We start from the raw sequence: 23,572 nt of genomic DNA, 5'->3' as shown, positions 1-23,572 counted from the left end.
AGGAAGAATAGCCAGAGGAAAAAAATGAGGAAGACTCCAATATTTTTAAGAAGATTAAAAAAGTGATTTTTTCATTATGCAAATCTCAAACCATTTTAAAAAATAATAAAAGCTTGGAATATTACAAAAAATTTAACACCAAAATCACTGTTTTTGTCATTTTCTATGGTCCCTCTGAAGTTTCTCCCTCTTCAGCAATGATGTAGTTAAGTAACTAATACAAGATAATATGGTATGTCTATTTTCAAGAGCCTCCTCTTATTTTACACGACTTTGTCCATAGGAAAGCTATAATTAAGCGTTGTGTATTTTGTGGAAAGGCTCTGGGATTTAAACACCATCTATCAGCAACATGAGGACTGAATCATTTAGTGCTAAATCACATACATCTATAATCTTTTGGAAATTAAGCAAAATACTTACATATTAAATAATATGTTTGCTGAGACAAATTCAATTCAGTAGCTATTGGAATTAGTTTCAAATGAAATATTTAGTAGCAGGCCTTTGGAAGAACCACAGGACTAAATTGAACAATTTCTACCCAGTGTCTTAAGATTAACAATAAATGGAAGGCAAAGAGCATGGGCTTTGAAATTTGACAGAATGAGGGTTGAAATTTCAGCTCTTCTATTTACTAGCTGTCAATTATTTGGCAAATTCTTTCAGCATCAACACCTTATTTAGAAATGTGGGAAATAATAGTAACTTCATTAGGTTGGTTGGTTTTAACAATAACACATTTGGAGTGAATAGTGCAATAATTTGTTCATATCATTAACCTTTTACCAAATAATTTTACAGGATCTAGATAAATGTTGAGGATGGTGATGATGATGATTATAAAAAAAATCCTGTATTCAGTGCTTACTCTGTTCCATTTTCTGGGCTAAGTACTTCACCTAAAATAACCCCTTCTTAATATGAGCAAACAAAACTTCTTGAATTTCCAGATTCTCTTCTAATCACCACCATACTCTTAGCTCTTGTTCACTGCCAAGTGTCTCAAAAAAGTTGTATAAATATATTGTCTTCACTTTTTTTACTCCCATTCACACAAGCCTACTCCTATACATCTTCTACTATGTTGCCAGAATTAGTGGATTTTTTTCACTACACATCTTACTTTAGTTTTCAACAGAGTAAATGTTTAAAAAAAAGAATGTAAAAACAGTTTATTTTCCTGATTTCCATAAGAATACATTATCTTGGTTTCTCTTCTTCTTCATTGTCTTTGTGAGCTATTGCTTCTCAGTTAATGCACACATATTTGAATTCTTTAGGGTATAACTCAGAGCTCTCTTTCCTTCACTTCCTACACTTTTATCTATTATTGTTGCTATCCGTATTCTGAAGACTCCCAAATAGTTCCAACTCAGACTTCTATTCTCTTAGCCAGAATGTTCTTATTTAATTTCCTACTTGGCATTTCTACTTGGCTATTTCACAGAAATTTAAAAATTTCTTTCCAAATTTGGTTTTCTTTCAGTTTTGTCTATATCAGTTCATTCAACCCAATTATATGAACTAGAGTTGCTGGAGGGAGTAGATACATGTTGAGAATCAACTTTTGATTCCAGGGCTCAGGAATCTACCAAACCAAATATGACACTCAAACTTGTTGTCCTCAACATGTGTGGTGGTTAAAACTGTCACGTATTCTTCTTTAAATAATCTGATTTCCTGTTTTCTACCGTATCTAAATTTATTTGGTCAACATGTACCTTTGCTCTTAAGATCAAACTTCTTTCTCTAACTCCGTACTTGATAGCCAGAAGAAAATGCACCAACTCAGCATACCACTCAGCAAACCACGTGGCATGTACTTTTACGGCAATATTCAGTAGCCCTGGTTAGTATTCCTTTAAATAATGTTTTATACATATAGTTTAAAATCCATGAGTGGGGCTATGCATAGTTATAAACTTATAACTTATCTACTTTTATTACATAATTATACTAGCAATTTGTTTTCTGCTTAATTTACTGTTGAAGAGTTCATCAAATGTTACTTACATAATCCATTCCTGGAGTAATAACTAAAGCAAATTTTCTAAAGGAGATCCTTCTGGTACTTCCAATAATAAACACCTTGGATGAGATTCAATAACGCCGTACCTTATGCCTAATGCTGTGGTATATGGGTCGTGTTACAGAAAGACTCCAGGGCAGAATGAGAAATAATTGAGCCAGTGTTCAAAACTTGGAAAACTGTTTGTTAGCAAAGTTTTCATATCCATGACATTTATAATTCAGGTACCTTGATGAAGGTGCCTGATAATGATAACTTTTTATTACAGTCCTTTGGCTTTAAAACTTTCACATTAATGAAATATGTCCAGGTTCCTAAACACCTAAATCTCAATTATATAGGAATTTTTAGGAATATCATTTAACTTCCTTCTTTCTTTCCATAAAAATATGTATGCACATTTCTTGCATCATTTAACTTCCTTCTTTATTTGCATAAAAATATGTATATACAATGTTTTGTTGTGAAGATAGAAATATCTGCGTTAAAGAACACTGTCTAGTAACAGGAGATAAATATTAAAAAAATGAGTGTAACACAGAGTTTAGAATGCTATATCCATTGCACATATGGCTGTAGTGGGGAAAATGGCATCAAACAAAAGAACACCTTTATGAAACTATTAATCAAATAAGAAGAGGTGCTTCACTGTCAAGCTTTTCCCACTCCTGGCCATTTTGGTTAATCACTAGTTTAAACCATAACCCTGTCAATATGGGCAGTTTGGGCTAAGATCTCTTGATGAACACTTCTAATTCACATTAAAGGACATGAAGTGGAGACTGGACACTGCTTATATGTATATTTAGGGGATGATATCATGCCAGACTAATGTCACAACTCACATGAGAAATGACTGAGTTTTACTTCACTAGTAGTTGTCAGTAAAATGAACTGTGTTTACAGTAGCAACAAGATATTAGTAGTTAAAGCCACTTGAAATATACTTTAAAATAATTGTTTATAATGGGAATCTTAATTTCCTTGTGAGGAAAAGATACTTTGGACCAACTAAGATGGAAAATAAAGTTCTATTGCAGAAGGTTAAACTTATTCCTTTTCTTTGCAAAGATCTAGTATTTCCTGAAGTGAATACTTTCTGAAAAAGTATTTTCCACATTCTTTTAGCATCTGCTTGGTGTTCTGCTTAGAAAAATGTATTTACTCTTCCAAATTTTTTTTTGCCTATTTTTCTGTACCACTTTTCTGTACAAGAAATACGTAAGTACCTACCATGTGATGATATGTAGTTAAATAAAGCATTAACTATCCTCTATGGGCTCACAGTTTTGAAAAGTAGGATATGAAAATACATCCAAAATATAATGAATATGTGCAATAGGCAACATATATAATATAGAATATCTATTTTAATTTAAGCCTAATTTATCATAATACTTAGTACCTTAACTCATTTCCTGACTCTGAGACATTTTAGAAATCCCATGATAAAACACATTATTTAAAGTGAGTTATGTTTCCTAAGAAAAAATTCAACATCATGGTTTATATTTTTAACCAAGTTTTCAGAATCAAATAAATCATGAATATAATCAGCCTTGTTATAAAGGTGAAAGATCCACAATTAAAAACATTTTTAGCAATTACAAACTACAGAGATTATAAAAATACTGTAATTAAATAATGGCACTATGGAGAAGATGCAGTCTCTATCCTAAAGGAATCTAGGGAATTGAATTTGTACAACATGGGAAAAGGTATTCCATGTAGAAAGAACAGCATTAGTAAAAATAAATAAATGAGAATATGTGGGGTGTCTATGATACATATGAAAGAGAATAGTAAAAAGTACAAAACAAAAAATAGTGGTTGGTAGGGTTTGGGAAAATGAAAAATAAGAGATGATAGAGAAAATAGTATACAAGCTTCTATGCAGTGAATCGGGGTCTGATTTATGGAAATAAAGATACTATGAAAAAAAGAAAAGTATCAAAGAAAACAAAATTACTTGTATCTTTACTATGATTATAATAGTTTGATTTTGATTCCAATGATAGTTTTCCCTAATGCATGAGATTGATAAATTTAAACAATATATTTAATGGCTATTTTGCCAGAAAAATGAATATCTCACTAGGTATACCTTGTCTATGCTATTATACTTTATTATCTTTATCTTAAAGTGACCCCTGTAACACAGTTGTTAATGATATTGAATTTGTACCATCTGAAATAGCATTTACCTATGATTACAAATTACTTACTAAAGTATGATTCACTGCCTTTTGACATACAGTTCAAATAAAAAATTTTTCCTAGGTTAGCAGAAAGTTTTTTATTTTATAATTTAATCTAATTTAATTTAATTTTATATCCACGGTGTTCATGTGCAGGTTTGTTACATGGGTATATTGCCCTTTGTTGGATTTGAGGCTTGTAGTGTACCCATCACCCAGATGTGAACACTGTACCTAATAAATAATTTTTCAACCCTTACTCCCTTCCTACCCTCTTCCCTTTTGGGGTCCTCAGTCTCTATTACGAAAGAAAGTTTTAAAGTTACTCTTTAACAAATCCTGTTTCCAGTGTGTGCTTTGTAGGGTCAATGTAGGCAGATACTTCTAGATCTCAGCTGACGCAATTCAGGTCAAATAGTATTAGTGAAAGCACTAACTTTAACCAGTATTTGAGGTTGAATTATTAAAATCTGTTATGATCTGAGGAAAAAACTGGGGTCCTCAGGGTAAATATTTTGATTATTGTGCAACTCTGTTCATGTTTTAAGTGAAATGTTTTATAATAGCTTATTAGAGTGATGCCCCCTAGACACAATGTGGCAATCCTGATTGCTGGCCACATAGTTGGGCTATTATTTTAATCTGGAAATAGACATTGATTATTTTGTACTGCTCATTCAATAATTTATTTCTTTATTCAACATGTGTTAGTTATCTAACAGGTCTCATTCGCGGTACAAAAGTGAATAATATACTGTCATTGCAAATGGCAGAAATTTTTCTTTTTAAACCCATTTTTCAGGGTTTTTAGGCTGACTAGTATTTCATTATGTATATATATACACCACATTTTTTAATTCATTTATCTGTTGATGGATATAACTTGGCTTTTGTAAATAATGCTGCCACGAACATGGGAGTGCAGTTAAAATTAGCTGGAAAGGTAGCCAGAAGTAGGGGTGCTATATCATATGATAATTCTATTTTTAGTTTTGTTGAGGAACTTCCATGAAGTTTTCTATTAATGGGTATACTAATTTACATTTCCACCAAGGGTAGCATATAAAGAACTTCTGTGAGTTTTATCTCTAAAACAGGATAAGATGATAAAGCAGAGAGAAGACAATTACTTTTAAAATTATCTGCATCAACTCTCTCCTTTCAATGACTTTTAAGTATGCTAGTTTATTTTTTTCATTAAATGTATATTTTCATATTTTTAAAAGTCAAATAGTACAGCAGGGCTTAAAGTGAAAAAAAGTGTTTTAGTTTATCATCCTTTTATTTTCACCTCCATATCTCTAATATGAATATGTCTTTTTAAAAAATAACTACTTTTAAATGACTGTAGACATTATCCCTTACCTTGTACATCTTCTTGTTCCTTCTTTTAATATAATTCTCTCAATACATTAGCTACCTTCTGATTATTTTAGCATCAAATAATTCCCTTAATCACATATATTTTATTTTCTATATATCTTGACTTCCAAATTGGGAGTGGGTGATTTTAATGGCCTTCCTCTTCCCAACAACTTTCCCTGCATCTACCTCTCAGCCTTCATCATCTTTCTTTGTCTTTGCGAAAGTTGATAACAAATATATTTTATTGCAAAATGAGTTTTTCCATTTGTCTATAGGTGGATTCTTAAGGTTGAAAATCAATGACTGGGCCGGGCGCGGTGGCTCACGCTTGTAATCCCAGCACTTTGGGAGGCCGAGGCGGGCGGATCACAAGGTCAGGAGATCGAGACCACGGTGAAACCCCGTCTCTACTAAAAATACAAAAAAAAAAAATTAGCCGGGCGTGGTGGCGGGCGCCTGTAGTCCCAGCTACTCAGAGAGGCTGAGGCAGGAGAATGGCGTGAACCCGGGAGGCGGGGCTTGCAGTGAGCCGAGATTGCGCCACTGCACTCCAGCCTGGGTGACAGAGCGAGACTCCGTCTCAAAAAAAAAAAAAAAAAAAGAAAGAAAATCAATGACTGACATTTGCATCATTATACCTGTAAGTAGTGTGAGCTACGAGTGAAGACACTGGGCTATGATTACATTTTCTCCACGTAATTCCAAGTTGTAAACCCCTTGCTACCTAAAGAAAAACGTTCTACGGATTCTGTCTTACTTTTATTCATTGTTTAAAATAAAGTCACATGTTAGTTTCATATTTTATACCACAGCTTTCTTTCTCAGTTACTTGTTTCCCTCTGTTGGCAAAAGTAATAGTTGCTTCCTTAGCTTTTTCCTCATTCTACATATTACTTGAAATGTGTTCTATTCTTATTTGAGAAGCCTGTAGACTTTTTTTTTTTGCTGCACTTTTTTCATTATTTTAAAATGTATAATTATAGAATACAGTGTTTCTATCAACTACCAGAAAGTCTCAACACTTCAGTCTTTTCCATTTTATTGGAAGACATATTCTCATTTGTCTCCCAGCTTACAAAGGATTTCTTTTGTTAAATCAAAATTATATTCTGTAAAATTTTTATGTCACACATGTATTAAAACTTTCTTATTTAAATGTTTAAAGTAAACTTTCTTTCTTAGAGCAGTTTTTGATTCACTGTAAAATTGAGTGAAAATTTTTCATATACCCCCTGCCTTTTTTAATTTTAAAGAGTACAGCTTGGGATTTGCTCTGGGAAAATAATACTTTATTCTGCTAGTGTAAGCTTATTTTTTTAGTCTAGTGTACAGTAATGGTGCCATTTGCTCCACTGTTTGTTTTCGATGCTCCAGTAAAGAGTAGCTAAACTCTGTCTGGAATATTCTTTATAATTTCAGTAGGTTCAATTAGTTGGGTTCAGGTGAACTACCAGATAGTTTACATACATTAAATATAATATTAAAATATCTGAATATGAAGCAATGTTACTTCAGAAGGCTGAGATTAAAAAGACGATATAAACTGGAGTTGAACTCAGGTTTCTCTGATAACAAAGTTCTCTCCACTATTTCAAGCTGCGTCTCAACAACATATTGTATAAACAAAAACAGAGTTAAAGCTGTTAGGAACAAAGTGCTAAATAATCTGAATTTGTTAGGTGTCTTTTCTTGCTTAACAGTGAATATATTGAGAATAAAAGTAAATAAATGATGTGAAATTCTCAATAAATTCACATCACAATCACTATACCTAATTTCAAATTATTTATGCAAATGCCTCTGCATTAAATCAAAACATGAAATGCAAGACAGTCTGTTGAAAAACAGAGTTAGCTAAAAATAAATCAAAGAATAATAGATTACTCACATTAGTGTAAAACTGGTAGTAATTTAGGCCCATTGGCACATTTTTCAGAAAGTGCCCTTTAAACTTTGTTAATTGCAAAATAACTAGATTGCCCACCTGCCATCATGACAGAGGCTTCTTGTTGCTTTTAATTCTGGAGAAGGAGGGAAAAGATGCAGCTGGCCCACCAGTATTTTTGGCTGAGACTCAAGCTGACCTGCTCTGCTCTGCCCTTTGCAGTTTGTTCATGGAAATAAAATTTCACCAAAATCCACCCTCAAAGTTAACAGATTTCATTTGCAGCAAGGTACCTGTGGTATGGTAGCTCCCACATCAGGACAGGAATCAGAGATATATGTTCAGACAAAGATCCTGACACCTACTATCTGTATTTGAACTTCAGTTTTATCAGCCAAGGGGAGATAACGTTAACTTTTATCACAGAGTTGTTGTAAGGGGCAGTGAGCTAACATATATAAACTGACTTTCCCAAAATCAAATTGTTGCGGAGTTATTTTTATTGCAGTTATAGACATATAGTGAACCCTATGCAGTGGAATGCCCACAGTGCTCCTTATTAATTTGATATCTACTCCTCCTGATGAGATTCCAGTTCCTAGGTCAACTTGATTTTTAGGTCAGTCGCATCCTTATATGTTCTACAGCTTGGTTATCTTGTAATAGCCTCTTCAAAGCAATCCCCCTCATATATCTAATATTTTGAAAATTCAGAATATGAGTCCTGTATAATATATAGAGCCTTAAAATGTTCCAAAAGTGTCTAAAATTGGAGAATTGCCACTCTGAAATGGGAAAGAGAAATGCGAATGTAATTAGAATTCTGAGACTCCTAAGAGTCAGCCTTAGACAAGTAGAGGGAGCAGAACCTATGCTATTAGATCTGTGAATGGAGTTCAGCCCTCCACTTACCGCTAGTGTAACTCCAGGTAAATGTGGACCTAACTGCTCTGTTTTCTGATCTATGTATGGAATGGAGCTCATAATATCTACATCAATATTTTATTGTGAGTGCTAAATTAGATCACATATATAAAGGTCCTTGTGTCCTGGCATACAGCTGACTGTCAATATTAATCCCCCTTTTTCATTAATTTTAAAAGACTAACATTAGTCCTTAGTCCCCAAATTTTACAAAAGACTTTGAACTTTTTATCCTTATCAGTAACTTCTCCATGGTTATATAGGATAAAACTGTAAATGTTTTTCATAAGTTTACACATTCATCTGTGACAAGACTTAAATCTTAAGCAAGGATCTCAGTTTTTCAATTAAGACCAAACCATAAATTCTCATGATTATAAGTATATAATATACTGAGTATTATATATAGTATAGTGCTTTATAAAATATTTATATGGCAACATCTATACTATATAAACTACATATATTACTTATATGTACTATGTCTTTAAATACAAAAATCTCAGTGGGATGAAATTGTCATCAATGAGAAGTAAAGGGAAGTGAGATAGAATGCAAAAAAAAAGCAGATAAATATTTCCATCAACTCATATTTAGAATAAGAGCTATTTTGTGTCATAAAAGGATGATGAATTGCTTACATTTTTTATATTATTCTCTCCATCACAGTGGAAATATAAATGATCAATGCATATATAATGTGTTTCAATTGTAATTTGCCCAAAATAAGCAATTCAGCGGAAGAGCAAAAACCGAAATTCAGGTCTTCAGGTTACAAGTCCCATACCAATGACTTTCATGCTCCTAACACCTGCATTCTGATTATACCCAATATATGCAACACTCTCATTTCACTATCCCTCTGCTTATCTATGTTTTCACACAGGCAACTATGGAGAAAGTGGGATGGAAGCCTTCAAAGATATGTCAGCGAAGGAAGGGATTTGCATCGCCCACTCTTACAAAATCTACAGTAATGCAGGGGAGCAGAGCTTTGATAAGCTGCTGAAGAAGCTCACAAGTCACTTGCCCAAGGCCCGGGTGGTGGCCTGCTTCTGTGAGGGCATGACGGTGAGAGGTCTGCTGATGGCCATGAGGCGCCTGGGTCTAGCGGGAGAATTTCTGCTTCTGGGCAGGTGAGTGATAAGAAAATTTACATGGAGTTAATACCAGGAATTTGGCAGCACCGAAGGGTAGCTTTTAGTGTACAATAAAAAATTATTTCAAAGCTTAATCTGTGCAGTGGAAATAGAGCTTAAATTTCATAACGCACCTGTGCCTAGAGAAAATCATGAAAAATAAGTAGACCCGCCACGTGCTGATTAATAGTAACAGGAATCAACAAATGGAGATGATGCATCTTTAAGTCCTAAAAACCATGACTGTAAGGTAGTGAAATGGATTTTTATATCCTTGAGTAATTCACTTGGAAAGTAAACATGACTCAAACTCATAGTTGCTTTTAAAACTGATTTTAAAACTCATAGTTGCTTTTAAAAATGACTACATGAGCTTGGTTTATAATGTGGAATCATAGAATTTGGGGGTTTGAAAGTGAGGGATTGCTTTCAGAGCACATTTTTAAAGCATTAGAAAATTGGCTTGTTATTTTATATCACAAAAATGTAGGTGCCTGGTGACCTACATTGTTTCTAGACAAGATACTAAAATACTAGCTTCTACAGAGATTGACTTTAATTATCTGAATAATTCACTTGATTGACACAACTCAGCACATTCTCTGTTGTTGTGGCTGAATCAGTGTATTAGTCAAATTCTCCAGAGAAATAAAACCAAAAGTATATACATAATAACAAAAATATGCATATATGTGTCCTGCACACATATATATGTGTATGTATACATTTGTGTGTGTATATACATATGTGTGTGTGTGTATATATATACACATATATATACACATATATACATATATATACACATATATATATACATATATATATATGTATATATATATACACATATGAGATTTACTACAAGGAATTGGTTCATGTGATTAAAGACCCAAGAGAGCCAATGTGTAGTTTCAATCCAAGTCCAAAGGTCTTAGAACTATGAGAGCTGATAATATTAAGTTGCAGTCTGAAAGTTGGTAGGCTTGCAATTCAAGATGAGCCAATGTTTCAGTCCAAGTCTGAAAGCTGAAAAAGACCAATGTCCATCTCATGCTATCAGGCAAAAGACATTACCTTTTAGCCTTTTAATACTATTCAGGTCTTCAGCTGATTGTTTGAAGTCCATCCATATTAGAGAGGGCAATCTGCTTTACTCTGTCTGCTGCTTCAAATGTTAATCTCATCCAGAACACTCTCACAGACACAGGCAGAATAATGTCTGTTAAAATGTCTGGGCACTCATAGCCCAGGCACTAGACACATAAAATTAACTATCATAATTAGTAAGACAACACCGTAGTTTTGAATGTGTGAATGAGGTGCACTTCTGAGATGGTAACACTGGAAGTTATAAGTGGTAGGGAAGCTGCTTCTTCATTGCATACCTTTAAAACATTATGTACCATATATCTTTTTATTAACATGTAGCCAATGTAAAGAACTGCAAAAACCTTAGAAACCATTGCATCTTTCTCAGGATTTCTACCCCAAATAGAGAGCCAAGTCACTTGTTAATAACTTTTGATGGCTTATTAAAGGAAACGTACTTCCGTCCTTTTCCAAATGCTTAACTGACCGTCTGTGATCAGACTTAGCTCCAGCTGGGATACATTTTATGACAGCCATTTTATGTACCCAATTCTTTTCTGTCCGATCTGATGGCAATAGATTGATGGGGCTATTTTGGTATGAGGCCACACATCCTTCAATAAAAATAATATTGAGTGAGATTCCTTTTTTATCAATGTCATACATTTTGTCAAAATCATCGCTAGTTGGCAGGAATGATGCACCAGTTAGTTTCATACAACCCACGAACATGCCGACTGCCAATATTCTTATACTGTATTCTGAAGTGCAGTGTTACCACTGCAGTAAAAAGAACAGAAAAGAAAAAAAATCCGGTTTTAAGTAGTTCTGCTTTTCTGATAGGGAATAAAGAATTCCACAATTCCTATCTGCTCCATTTGCCAGCATTAATAAGAAAAATCAGCAGCATTTGTTTTCAGTCATATGGTGTATTTGCCAAAAAGCAAATATTCTTTGATCCCATGTACACTAAGTAAATAGATTGGCTTTTACAATATTTGCCATTTTCCATCTATGATTTTATTTCCAGAAGCATTGCAAAATTTTATATTTTGTGTATTTTAAAATTTATTTTGTATATGATAAACATAGAGTTCTTCCCATATCGTTTAATTCATGGAATACTGAATTTATAGCCTTTAGTTAGATCTTTTATCCCCCCCATTAACTGGCTATTTAGTAATTCAACATTTACTTGAACATCAGTTCATTTCATTTTTGAGCAGTTTTGTTAGGTCTTCCTTACTCCAAATTTTAAAACTATCTCCCTGTAGTTTCTGCCTCTTGGCCTATGTTTTTTTTTCTTTAAAAGTAACGTGTGATGCTCTTTCAAATATTTGGGAACAGCAGTGTGGTCCTCAGTACTCTCCAACTTCTCTTTGAAATATCCCAACTTCTTCCAACTATCTTAGTGAGATGGCACTGTGGGTGTTAATAAAATCACTTATCAGAACCATCTATAGGATCATTTATCAAATACTTTGTGCCAATTACTGTGCTAAGCACTTTACATGTATTGTTTCATTTAATCATTATTTGACAAATGTTGAGTGTTTACTATATAAAAGTGCTTGAAATAAATCAGTGAACAAAACAATAATTATTGCCCTTATGAAACTTACAGATAAGTCATATAGAAGGTCATATAAGTGTTATGAAAAAACCCATATCTAAGAACAACCTGAATATGAAGTACTATTCTATTTTATACACAGGAATTCTAAGTAAGACTCAATAAATATTGATGTGCGAAATGGAACAGAAAAGCAACAGTTAATAGTTTGTAAGAAAAAGTTGACATCTACTAACTCTAATTTTACAAATGAGGAAACTGATACCTCCAAAATTTGGATAACACAATTACCCAACTACCATAACTTATAATCCTGTGTTCTTTTCTACTAACTTGTCTTCTGTACAGTAGAAACAGAGGGAAAGTTATTATTTGATAGCAAACCCTAGGTTGTACATAGAACCTGAGTTTATTTTAAAAAAATTTTAGATAATTCAAATTTTTAATTTTAATTAGTATTTTATATCAATGTTACCTCCTAAAAAATTTTATTTAGTTCACCCTATAACTTCTTTCAGTATTCTAGTGTTATTTTGTTTACAAATATTCTGCAAATCTCTCTTTTTGCTCCTTCTCTTCCCCAATTCAAACTTGAATGAATACCTTTAGGAACTAGAAGTCAAAGCTATGTGGAAAAAAAAAAAGGCTATATTTAGAGCCTACTAGAAGGTCCATATTTAATAGCTGTAGTTACTTATAAATATCTCCAACTGCCTTAGGTCAACCATGTTTAATAGGTTGTTCAACTTAAGTGCTTGGCAAGACTAAGACAACTCTGCTGCTGAGACAACCTCATCCATCAACACATCTCACCATCTGTGCTGCACATCAATAGAATGTTAGAATGATACAGACCTGGCCACTAGGTCTTTCCATTTGAGCTGTGGGTAATCTGCTGTCTCATTGCCAATAAAAATATCCTGTTCAGGTCCCTGGAATAGTCTTCCTAAACACTTTGGCTCTGACAGCAGGCTGAGGTCAATAATCTGAACAGTAATGGCATTTCTTAAGGGGCTTATTTTCTGCAATGAATACACCGTCTTAGTTCTAGATCTAGGAAAGAATTACTTGAAATACATTATTTAAAAGTTAGAAATTTAAATTAAACTTGGAAACAACTAGTTTTTAGCAAATTAACTACTGAAAGATGGTTTTATTTGATCTATAATTAATTTTATTTGAATAATTTGAGAATATTCTTTAATACGATGATTATTACAAAGCCACAAAAAGGAAATGTACTTAAATTTCAAAAGTACTTGAGGATTATAAGTAGCATTTCTTAGTGAGAGGTCAATCTACATCAATATTTTTCAAAATGGAAATGATAAGAACTTACTGTAAGAAATATCCTTGCCAATGAAATTACAGTTTTTCTAGTCAAACTATGGTAGTGACTATTCTCCAGAGGTAGATATTATTCTTTATCTTTACATGTAGCAAGAATGTTTATTCCAAATTAAGTCATTTTCAAACAAGTATACAGGCATTCCTTGCAGAAAATGTGCGTTCGATTTCAGACCACCACAATAAAACAGTATCACAATAAAAATCACACAGATATTTTGTTTTTGTTTTCCCAATTCATATGAAAAGTGGGCTGGGTGCGGTGGTTCACACCTGTAATCCCAGCACTTTGGGAGGCAGAGGCGGGCGGATCATGAGGTCAAGAGATCAAGACCATCCTGGCTAACACAGTGAAACCCCGTCTCTACTAAAAATACAAAAAATTAGCCAGGCATGGCGGTGTGCGCCTGTAGTCCCAGCTACTCCGGAGGCTGAGGCAGGAGAACGGCTTGAACCCAGGACGAGGAGGTTGCAGTGAGCCGAGATTGTGCCACTGTGCTCCAGCCTGGGTGACAGAGTGAGACTCTGTCTCAAAAAAAAAAAAAAAAAAAAAAGAGATGTTTATACTATATTGTAGCCAAATAAGTGCACAATAGAATTATGTCTAAAAATATATAAATCTTAATTCAAATGTACTTTATTGCTAAAAAAAAAAAAGCAAGTGATCATCTGAGCCTTCAGTGGGTTATATTCTTTTTTATTTTATTATTATTATATATATATATTTATTATTATACTTTAAGTTTTAGGGTACATGTGCACAATGCGCAGGTTTGTTACATATGTATCCATGTGCCATGTTGGTGTGCTGCACCCATTAACTCGTCATTTAGCATTAGGTATATCTCCTAATGCTGTCCCTCCCCCTGCCCCCTCCCCAGCACAGTTCCCGGAGTGTGATGTTCCCCTTCCTGTGTCCATATGTTCTCATTGTTCAATTCCCACCTATGAATGAGAACATGCGGTGTTTGGTTTTTTGTCCTTGCGATAGTTTACCGAGAATGATGTTTTCCAGTTTCATCCATGTCCCTACAAAGGACATGAACTCATAATTTTTTATGGCTGCATAGTATTCCATAGTGTATATGTGCCACATTTTCTTAATCCAGTCTATCGTTGTTGGACATTTGGGTTGGTTCCAAGTCTTTGCTATTGTGAATAGTGCCACAACAAACATACATGAGCATGTGTCTTTATAGCAGCATGATTTATAATCCTTTGGGTATATACCCAGTAATGGGATTGCTGGGTCAAATGGTATTTCTAGTTCTAGATCCCTGAGGAATCGCCACACTGACTTCCACAATGGTTGAACTAGTTTACAGTCCCACCAACAGTGTAAAAGTGGTCCTATTTCTCCGCATCCTCTCCAGCACCTGTTATTTCCTGACTTTTTAATGATGGCCATTCTAACTGGTGTGAGATGGTATCTCATTGTGCTTTTGAGTTGCATTTCTCTGATGGCCAGTGATGATGAGCATTTTTTCATGTGTTTTTTGGCTGCATGAATATCTTCTTTTGAGAAGTGTCTGTTCATGTCCTTCACCCACTTTTTGATAGGGTTGTTTGTTTTTTTCTTGTAAATTTGTTTGAGTTCATTGTAGATTCTGGGTATTAGCCCTTTGTCAGATGGGTAGGTTGCGAACATTTTCTCCCATTTTGTAGGTTGCCTGTTCACTCTAATGGTAGTTTCTTTTGCTGTGCGGAAGCTCTTTAGTTTAATTATATCCCATTTGTCAATTTTGGCTTTTGTTGCCATTGCTTTTGGTGTTTTAGACATGAAGTCCTTGCCCATGCCTATGTCCTGAATGGTAATGCCTAGGCTTTCTTCTAGGGTTTTTATGGTTTTAGGTCTAACATGTTAAGTCTTTAATCCATCTCCAATTAATTTTTGTTTAAGGTGTAAGGAAGGGATCCAGTTTCAGCTTTCTACATATGGCTAGCCAGTTTTCCCAGCACCATTTATTAAATAGGGAATCCTTTCCCCATTGCTTGTTTTTGTCAGGTTTGTCAAAGATCAGATAGTTGTAGATAGGCGGTGTTATTTCTGAGGGCTCTGTTCTGTTCCATTCATCTATATCTCTGTTTTGGTACCAGTACCATGCTGTTTTGGTTACTGTAGCCTTGTAGTATAGTGTGAAGTCAGGTAGCGTGATGCCTCCAGCTTTATTCTTTTGGCTTAGGATTGACTTGGCGATGCAGGCTCCATTTTGGTTCTATAGGAACTTTAAAGTAGTTTTTTCCAATTCTGTGAAGAAAGTCATTGGTAGCTTGATGGGGATGGCATTGAATCTATAAATCACCTTGGGCAGTATGGCCATTTTCACGATATTGATTCTTCCAACCCATGAGCATGGAATGTTCTTCCATTTGTTTGTATCCTCTTTTATTTCATTGAGCAGTGGTATGTAGTTCTCCTTGAAGAGGTCCTTCACGACCCTTGTAAGTTGGATTCCTAGGTATTTTATTCTCTTTGAAGCAATTGTGAATGGGAGTTCACTCATGATTTGGCTCTCTGTTTGTCTGTTGTTGGTGTATAAGAATGCTTGTGATTTTTGTACATAGATTTTGTATCCTGAGACTTTGGTGAAGTTGCTTATCAGCTTAAGGAGATTTTGGGCTGAGACAATGAGGTTTTCTAGATAATACAATCATATCATCTGCAAACAGGAACAATTTGACTTCCTCTTTTCCTAATTGAATACTCTTTATTTCCTTCTCCTGCCTAATTGCCCTGGCCAGAACTTCCAACACTATGTTGAATAGGAGTGGTGAGAGAGGGCATCCCTGTCTTGTGCCAGTTTTCAAAGGGAATGCTTCCAGTTTTTGCCCATTCAGTATGATATTGGCTGTGGGTTTGTCATAGATAGCTCTTATTATTTTGAGATACGTTCCATCAATACCTAATTTATTGAGAGTTTTTAGCATGAAGGGTTGTTGAATTTTGTCAAAGGCCTTTTCCACATCTATTGAGATAATCATGTGGTTTCTGTCTTTGGTTCTGTTTATATGCTGGATTATGTTTATTGATTTGCATATGTTGAACCAGCCTTGCATCCCAGGGATGAAGCCCACTTGATCATGGCGGATAAGCTTTTTGATGTGCTGCTGGATTCGGTTTGCCAGTATTTTATTGAGGATTTTTGGATCGATGTTCATCAGGGATATTGGTCTAAAATTCTCTTTTTTGGTTGTGTCTCTGCCCGGCTTTGGTATCAGGATGATGCTGGCCTCATAAAATGAGTTAGGGAGGATTCCCTCTTTTTCTATGGATTGGAATAGTTTCAGAAGGAATGGTACCAGCTCCTCCTTGTACCTCTGGTGGAATTCGGCTGTGAATCCATCTGGTCCTGAACTCTTTTTGGTTGGTAAGCTATTGATTATTGCCACAATTTCAGATCCTGTTATTGGTCTATTCAGAGATTCAACTTCTTCCTGGTTTAGTCTTGGGAGGATATATGTGTCGAGGAATTTATCCATTTCTTCTTGATTTTCTAGTTTATTTGTGTAGAGGTGTTTGTAGTATTCTCTGATGGTAGTTTGTATTTCTGTGGGATCAGTGGTGATATCCCTTTTATCACTTTTTATTGTGTCTATTTGATTCTTCTCTCTTCTCTTCTTTATTAGTCTTGCTAGTGGTCTATCAATTTTGTTGATCTTTTCAAAAAACTGGCTCCTGATTCATTAATTTTTTGAAGGGGTTTTGTGTCTCTATTTCCTTCAGTTCTGCTCTGATTTTAGTTATTTCTTGCCTTCTGCCAGCTTTTGAATGTGTTTGCTCTTGCTTTTCTAGTTCTTTTAATTGTGATGTTAGGGTGTCAATTTTAGATCTTTCCTGCTTTCTCTTATGGGCATTTAGTGCCATAAATTTCTCTCTACACACTGCTTTGAATGTGTCCCAGAGATTCTGGTATGTTGTGTCTTTGTTCTCATTGGTTTCAAAGAACGTCTTTATTCCTGCCTTCATTTCATTATGTACCCAGTAGTCATTCAGGAATAGGTTGTTCAGTTTCCATGTAGTTGAGCAGTTTTGAGTGGGTTTCTTAATCCTGAGTTCTAGTTTGATTGCACTGTGGTCTGAGACACAGTTTGTTATAATTCCTGTTCTTTTACATTTGCTGGGTTAGATTCTTTTTGCTAGTTGAGGGTCTTGCCTCAATGTTGATGGCTGCTGACTGATTAGGGTGGCAATTGCTGAAGGTGGCGGTGGCTGTGGCAATTTCTTAAAATAAGATAACAATGAAGTTTGCCACATCAAATGAGTCTTCCTTTCACAAAAGGAAGTGGTATTTATCTGTAGCGTGAAATGTTGTTTCATGGCATTTTACCCACGTTAGAACTGCTCTTAAAATTGGAGTTAGTCCTTTCAAATTCTATCACTGCTTTATCTACTAAGTTCAGGTAATTTTCTAAATTCTTTGTTGTCATTTCAACAATGCTGATAGCAACTTCACCAGAGTATATTCCTCCTCAAGAAACCACTTTCTTTGCTGATCTATAAGAAGCAATTCCTCATTCATTTAAGATTTATCATGAGATTGTAGGAGTTCAGTTACATCTTTAAACTCACTTTCTAATTCTAGTTCTCCTGCTCTTTTCACTACATCTTCAGTTACTTCCTTGACTGGAAGTATTGGAACACCTCAACGTCATCCATGGGGATTGGAATCACTTCTTCCAGACTCCTGTTGTTGATATTTTGACCTTCTTCCATGACTCATGAATGTTCTTAATGACACCTAGAATGGTGAATCCTTTCCAGAAGGTTTCCAACTTACTTTGCCCATATCCATCCGAGGGATTACCATCTATGACAGTTATGACTTTAAGAAGTGTATTCTAGAAATAATAAGACATGAAAGTCAAAATTACTTGTTGATTCATAGGCTGCAGAATGGATATTGTGTTAGCAGGCATGTAAACAACATTAAACTCCATGTGTGTCTCCATCAGACCTCTTGGCTTGCTGGGCACATTGTCAATTATTAGCAGTAGTATTTTGAAAGGATTTTTGTGAATATATATATATATGTGTGTGTATGTGTGTGTGTGTGTGTGTGTGTGAGTAATAATTCTCAAAAGTAGACTTAAAATATTCAGTAAACCATGCTGTAAAGAGATGTGTTGTCACCCAGGCTTTGTTTTTTCATTTTTAGAACACAGTCATACATTTAACATGATTCATAAGTTTCCTAGCCTTCTCAGAATGGAAATGATTATTGGCTTCCACTTCAAGTCACCAGTTTTATTATCTCCTCATAGAAGAGTTAACCTGTCCTTTGACAATCTGCAGCAAGATCTTGGCTTCTCCTATCTAGCTGAGAAAGTGTTAGATGGCATCTTCTTCCAAAAAAAAGGCTGTTTTGTCTACACTGAAAATGTGTTGTTGAAGCTTCTCTATCAATCTGCACTTGCTGCTTCACCCAGCACTTTGATGTTATAGAGACAGTTTCCTTCCTTCAACCTCATGAAATAACCTCTGCTAGCTTTACACATCTTCTGTAACTTCCTCCCCTCTCTCAGCCTTTTTAGGATTAAAGAGAGTTACGGTCTTGCTCTTGATTAGAGTTTTGGTTTAGAAGAATGTTGTGGCTGACTCGATCTTCTATCAAGACCATGAAAACTTTCTCCATATCAACAATAAGGCTGTTTCTCTTTCTTATCATTTCTGTATATTCACAACTTGGCTGTTTTTTTGCAACAGGCCTAATTTTTGGCCTATATTTGCTTCCACCATACCTTCCTCATTAAGTATAATCATTTCTAGCTTTTAATTTAAAGTGAGAGACTTACAATTCTTCCTTTCACTTGAGCATTTAGCCGTTGTAGGGCTATTAATTAGCCTAATTATAATACTGTTGTGTCTCTAGGGATAGGGAGGCCTGTGGAGAGGGAGAGAGACGGAAGTACAGCCAGTGGGTGGGACAATCAGAACATACCACCCTCATTACTGTCTTATATGGGCATAGTTTGTGATGCCCCAAACCAATTACAACAGTAGCATGTTCCTAACACAAAGAAATAATAAATGTCTGAGGTGATGGATACGTTTATTACCCTGATTTGATCCTTATATATTGTATACATTTATGGAAATATCACACTGTATGCCATAAATGTGTACAATTATCATGTAAATTGAAATAATAATACAAGCAAAAAAAGATCACTGATTACAGATCACCATAACAGATATAATAATAATGAAAAAGTTTGAAATGTTGTGAGAATTAACAAAATTACACAAAATGAGAACATGCCATTGGAAAAATAGTGCCAACAGATGTGTAGGACAGAGTTGCCAGAAACCTTCAATTTGTAAAAAATGCAGTATCTGTGGAGTTACAATAAAATGAAGTGCAATAAAAAGGCATATCCATAATTTTCTTCTACTGGGCCATTCAGTGTCATTAATTTGTAATGTGGGATAAAAGTTAACAATAGGAATGATAGTACCTTTACTGAGGTCATTGGGAAATGTCAGATATGAAGTAAAGAGCAGATCGTGAGTTCAGTTTTGGATAAGTGGAGTTCAGGTACATTTCAATGATAAAAGTAGTCTACTAGGTAGGAGAATATGTAAGTTGAGAGCTCAGAAGAGATATATAGGCTGTAAATAGAACTGAGAGAATCATTAGGATAATATCAAATCAAGGACGTGTTTGTTAAAATTAAGAGAGGAATTCTAAGAAATTATCTTTGAGGGACCTCAGCATTTAGGTTGAAAAAAACAAGATGAACTCTAAATCGGAGACAGGAACAGGCAAATCCAGAGATGTAGACGGGAAACCAAGAGTGTTGTGTCATCCAAGCCAATGGAAGAGAGTATTTACAGGCAAGACCACCAGTGTCAACTGAATTTAGGAGATCAGGTGAAAATACTACTGAAATGGCCATTTGGATTTATTGAGGTGGAGAGAATTGGCAGTTTAACAAGACATGGATGAATAGAATAATAAAAGCAGATTAACAATGAAGTAGCTAAGAAGTGAGTAGAAGGTGAGAAAATGAACCCATGACGTATAAGCCAGTATTTTGGGAAGTTGAACTAATAAGGAATGAAGAACGAAATCTACAGTTCACCCTTGAACAACATGAGTTTGAACTGTGCAGGTATCCGTTTACATATTTTTTTTCTGTTGATAGGTTGAAATTTATTTTTGAGATTTGCCATAATTTGGACAAACTCACAGACAAACCATGTTGCCTATTTTAAAAAATGTTTTTTAAAAATAAGAAAATATGTGTCATAAATGAATATAATATTTACATATACTATTTTATCATTTACTACCATAAAATCTACACCAATCTATTATAAAAAGTTAAAATTTATCAAAACTTTTATGCACACTTATGAGCCATTCCTGATTAAGAGAAAACAAAGATTTACTATTAAATCATAACTACATAAAATTAACTGTAGTACATGTTGTACTACGGTAGTAATTTCAAAGCCACCTCCTATTGATATTGTAATGATCTCAAGTATTGTGAGTATCTGCTTAAATCACAGTTTGAGGCTAATCATCTCCCTGTGAACAGTTCATTTCAGCACTAAATCACACATCACAGTGAAAAGTGATTGTTCCTGGTTATTGCACATTTTTTATCATGTCTGTTGCAATACTGTGAACCTTAAATAACACCATGGGAATGAAAGTGTCAGTAGTGATGCTGAAAGTGCTCCCAAGAAGAAGAGAAAAGTCATGATATTATAAGAAAAAGTTGAGTTGCTTAATATGTATTGTGGATTCAGGTCTACCGCTGCAGATGCCCTTCATTTCAAGATAAACAAATCCAGCATAAGGAAAGACCAACGTAACGAAAGAAAAGGAAACGTATGAAGCCATCCCTGTGGCTACACCAGCAGATATGAAAACCTTGCTCTTCTGGGGAAATCCCTTTTTATGTAATTTTGAAAATGCAGCTTTTATGTAGGTGTAGGATTGGGTATAAGAAAGGCATACATATAGAGTCTAATATTATTCAAGAAAAAGCAAAGTCATTAAAGGATGACTCACTCAAAAGGAAGGTGAAGGATCTAAAGCTGGAGAATTTAGTGTTAGCAAAGGATGGTTTGATAATTTTAAAAAGATATTTGGCTTAAAAATTGTCAAGATAATGAGAAAAACAGCTTCTGTTGCCCAAGAAGCAGCAGACAATTTCCAAGACACCATTAAGAAAACCACTGAGGAGAAGGAATATTTGCTGGAACAGGTTTTTAATGTGTGTCAAAGTGCTCTATTCTGTACAGAAAAATACTGCAAAGAACATTTATTAGTAAAGAAGAGAAGTGAGCACTAGGATTTAAGGCAGGAAGGAATAAGCTAACCCTCCTGTTTTGTGACAATACAGTCAGGTTTATTAGGATCATGACTTTTCTTACCTACACAGTTGCTAATCTCCTAGCATTGAAGGGAAAAGATAATCATCAGCTACCGGTTGTACAAGAAGAAGACCTGGACATTTAGAGCTATTTTCCTTGATTGTTTCCATCAGCACTTTGTCCCTGAAGTCATGAAGTACCTGGCGAGGAAGGACTGCCTTATAAAGTTCCTTTGCTATTGAGCATTGCCCCTTACCACCCAGAACCTCATGAGTTCAACATGGAAAGTATCTACTTGCCTCCAGACACAAAGTCTCTAATTCAGCCTCTAGATTAGGGGTCACAAGGACCATAAAGGCTCATTACACACAGTAATCTATGGAAAGGATCGTCAACAGTTTGAAGAGGATCCAAATAGAGACAATATCATGAAAGTCTGGAAAAATTATACCGCTGAAGATACAATTGTTGTTATGGAAAAAGCCCTGAAAGCCATCAAGCCTGATACAATAAATTCCTGCTGAAGAAAACTGTTTCCAGACCTTGTGTATCACTTCACAACATTTATGATACAGCCAATCAAGGAAATCATGAGATCATGGATATGGAAAAAAAAGGTGGGGGTGAAGGGTTTCAGAATATGGATCTTGGAGAAATTCAGGAGCTAACAGACATCACACTACAAGAATTAACAGAAGATGACTTTGATGGAGATTAGTGCTTTTGGACCAGTGCCAGATGAGGAGGAAGATGATGTTGAAGAAGTAGTGACAGAAAGCAAATTGACATTAGATAATCTGGAAGGAGGGTTTCAGTTATTCAAGACTGCTTTTGACTTCTTTTATGACATGATCCTTTTTATGACACAGGGACTGAAATTAAAGCTAACAGTGGAAGAAGGAGTGGTACTGTACAGAAACATTTTTAGAGAAATGAAAAAGAAAAAAAGGCAAAAATGCATTTCCTTAAATGTGTTAAGTTAAATTAAGTGTGCCTGCCTCTCCTGCCTCCCCTTCCACCTCATTCGCCTCTTCCACCACTGCCACCCCTGAAACAGCAAGACCAACCCCTTCCCTTCCTCTTCTCTATCAGCCTACAGTAATAAGACAATTAGAATGAAAACCTTTATGATGATCCACATCTACTTAATGAATAGTAAATATATATTTTTCTTCCCTATGATTTTCTTGATAACATTTCTTCCTCTTTATTATAAGAATACAGTATATAATGCATACAACATACAAAAATATGTGTTAATCAACTGATTATGTTATTTGTAAGGATTTGGGTCAACAGTAAGCCATTAGTAGTTAAGGTTTAGGAGAGTCAAAAGTTATATATAGATATTTGACTGTGTAACATGATGTTGCCTCTAACTCCTGCGTTGTTCAAGGGGCAACTGTATATTTTAAGGGAAAATGAGATAGAGATTTTTCAACATTAACATTTTATTTCTCTCCAAAGATGTAATTTATAATCATGAAAAATAATTTAAGTGGCGAACAAAATGTATAGTGAAAAGCACTTGTATTTCTGTGTCAACTCATGGTATTATTAAATCATTTGTACTTTGATAATATTATGAATGAAAATGGCATCATAATGTTTTAATTTGTAGTTTTAAAATTATGAGTAAGATAGTAAATATTATCTTATGTCAATATTTCCTAAAAGCTACCTATCTATGTACT

General features: G+C 34.7%; 1 protein-coding gene across 5 annotated transcripts in view; it reads left to right on the top strand.

The window, feature by feature from the left end:
* GRM5 (glutamate metabotropic receptor 5) overlaps nucleotides 1-23,572 on the top strand; it is a 582,464-nt gene that overhangs the window by 210,582 nt on the left and 348,310 nt on the right. For all 5 annotated transcript variants that reach the window (XR_010121538.1, XM_055283197.2, XM_055283195.2 and 2 more), the window contains exon 3: nucleotides 9,291-9,540. Coding sequence is in view for 4 of the 5 variants with exons in the window: in XM_055283197.2 (XP_055139172.1) it covers nucleotides 9,291-9,540 (250 nt within the window). In the remaining variant the exon portion in view is untranslated. The remainder of the gene's footprint in view (nucleotides 1-9,290; nucleotides 9,541-23,572) is intronic.

This window comes from Symphalangus syndactylus, chromosome 6 (assembly GCF_028878055.3).
Source record: "Symphalangus syndactylus isolate Jambi chromosome 6, NHGRI_mSymSyn1-v2.1_pri, whole genome shotgun sequence".
Classification (NCBI taxonomy): domain Eukaryota; kingdom Metazoa; phylum Chordata; class Mammalia; order Primates; family Hylobatidae; genus Symphalangus; species Symphalangus syndactylus.
Note: the sequence above shows the minus strand (reverse complement) of the source record. Positions and strands in the feature narration are given on the sequence as shown.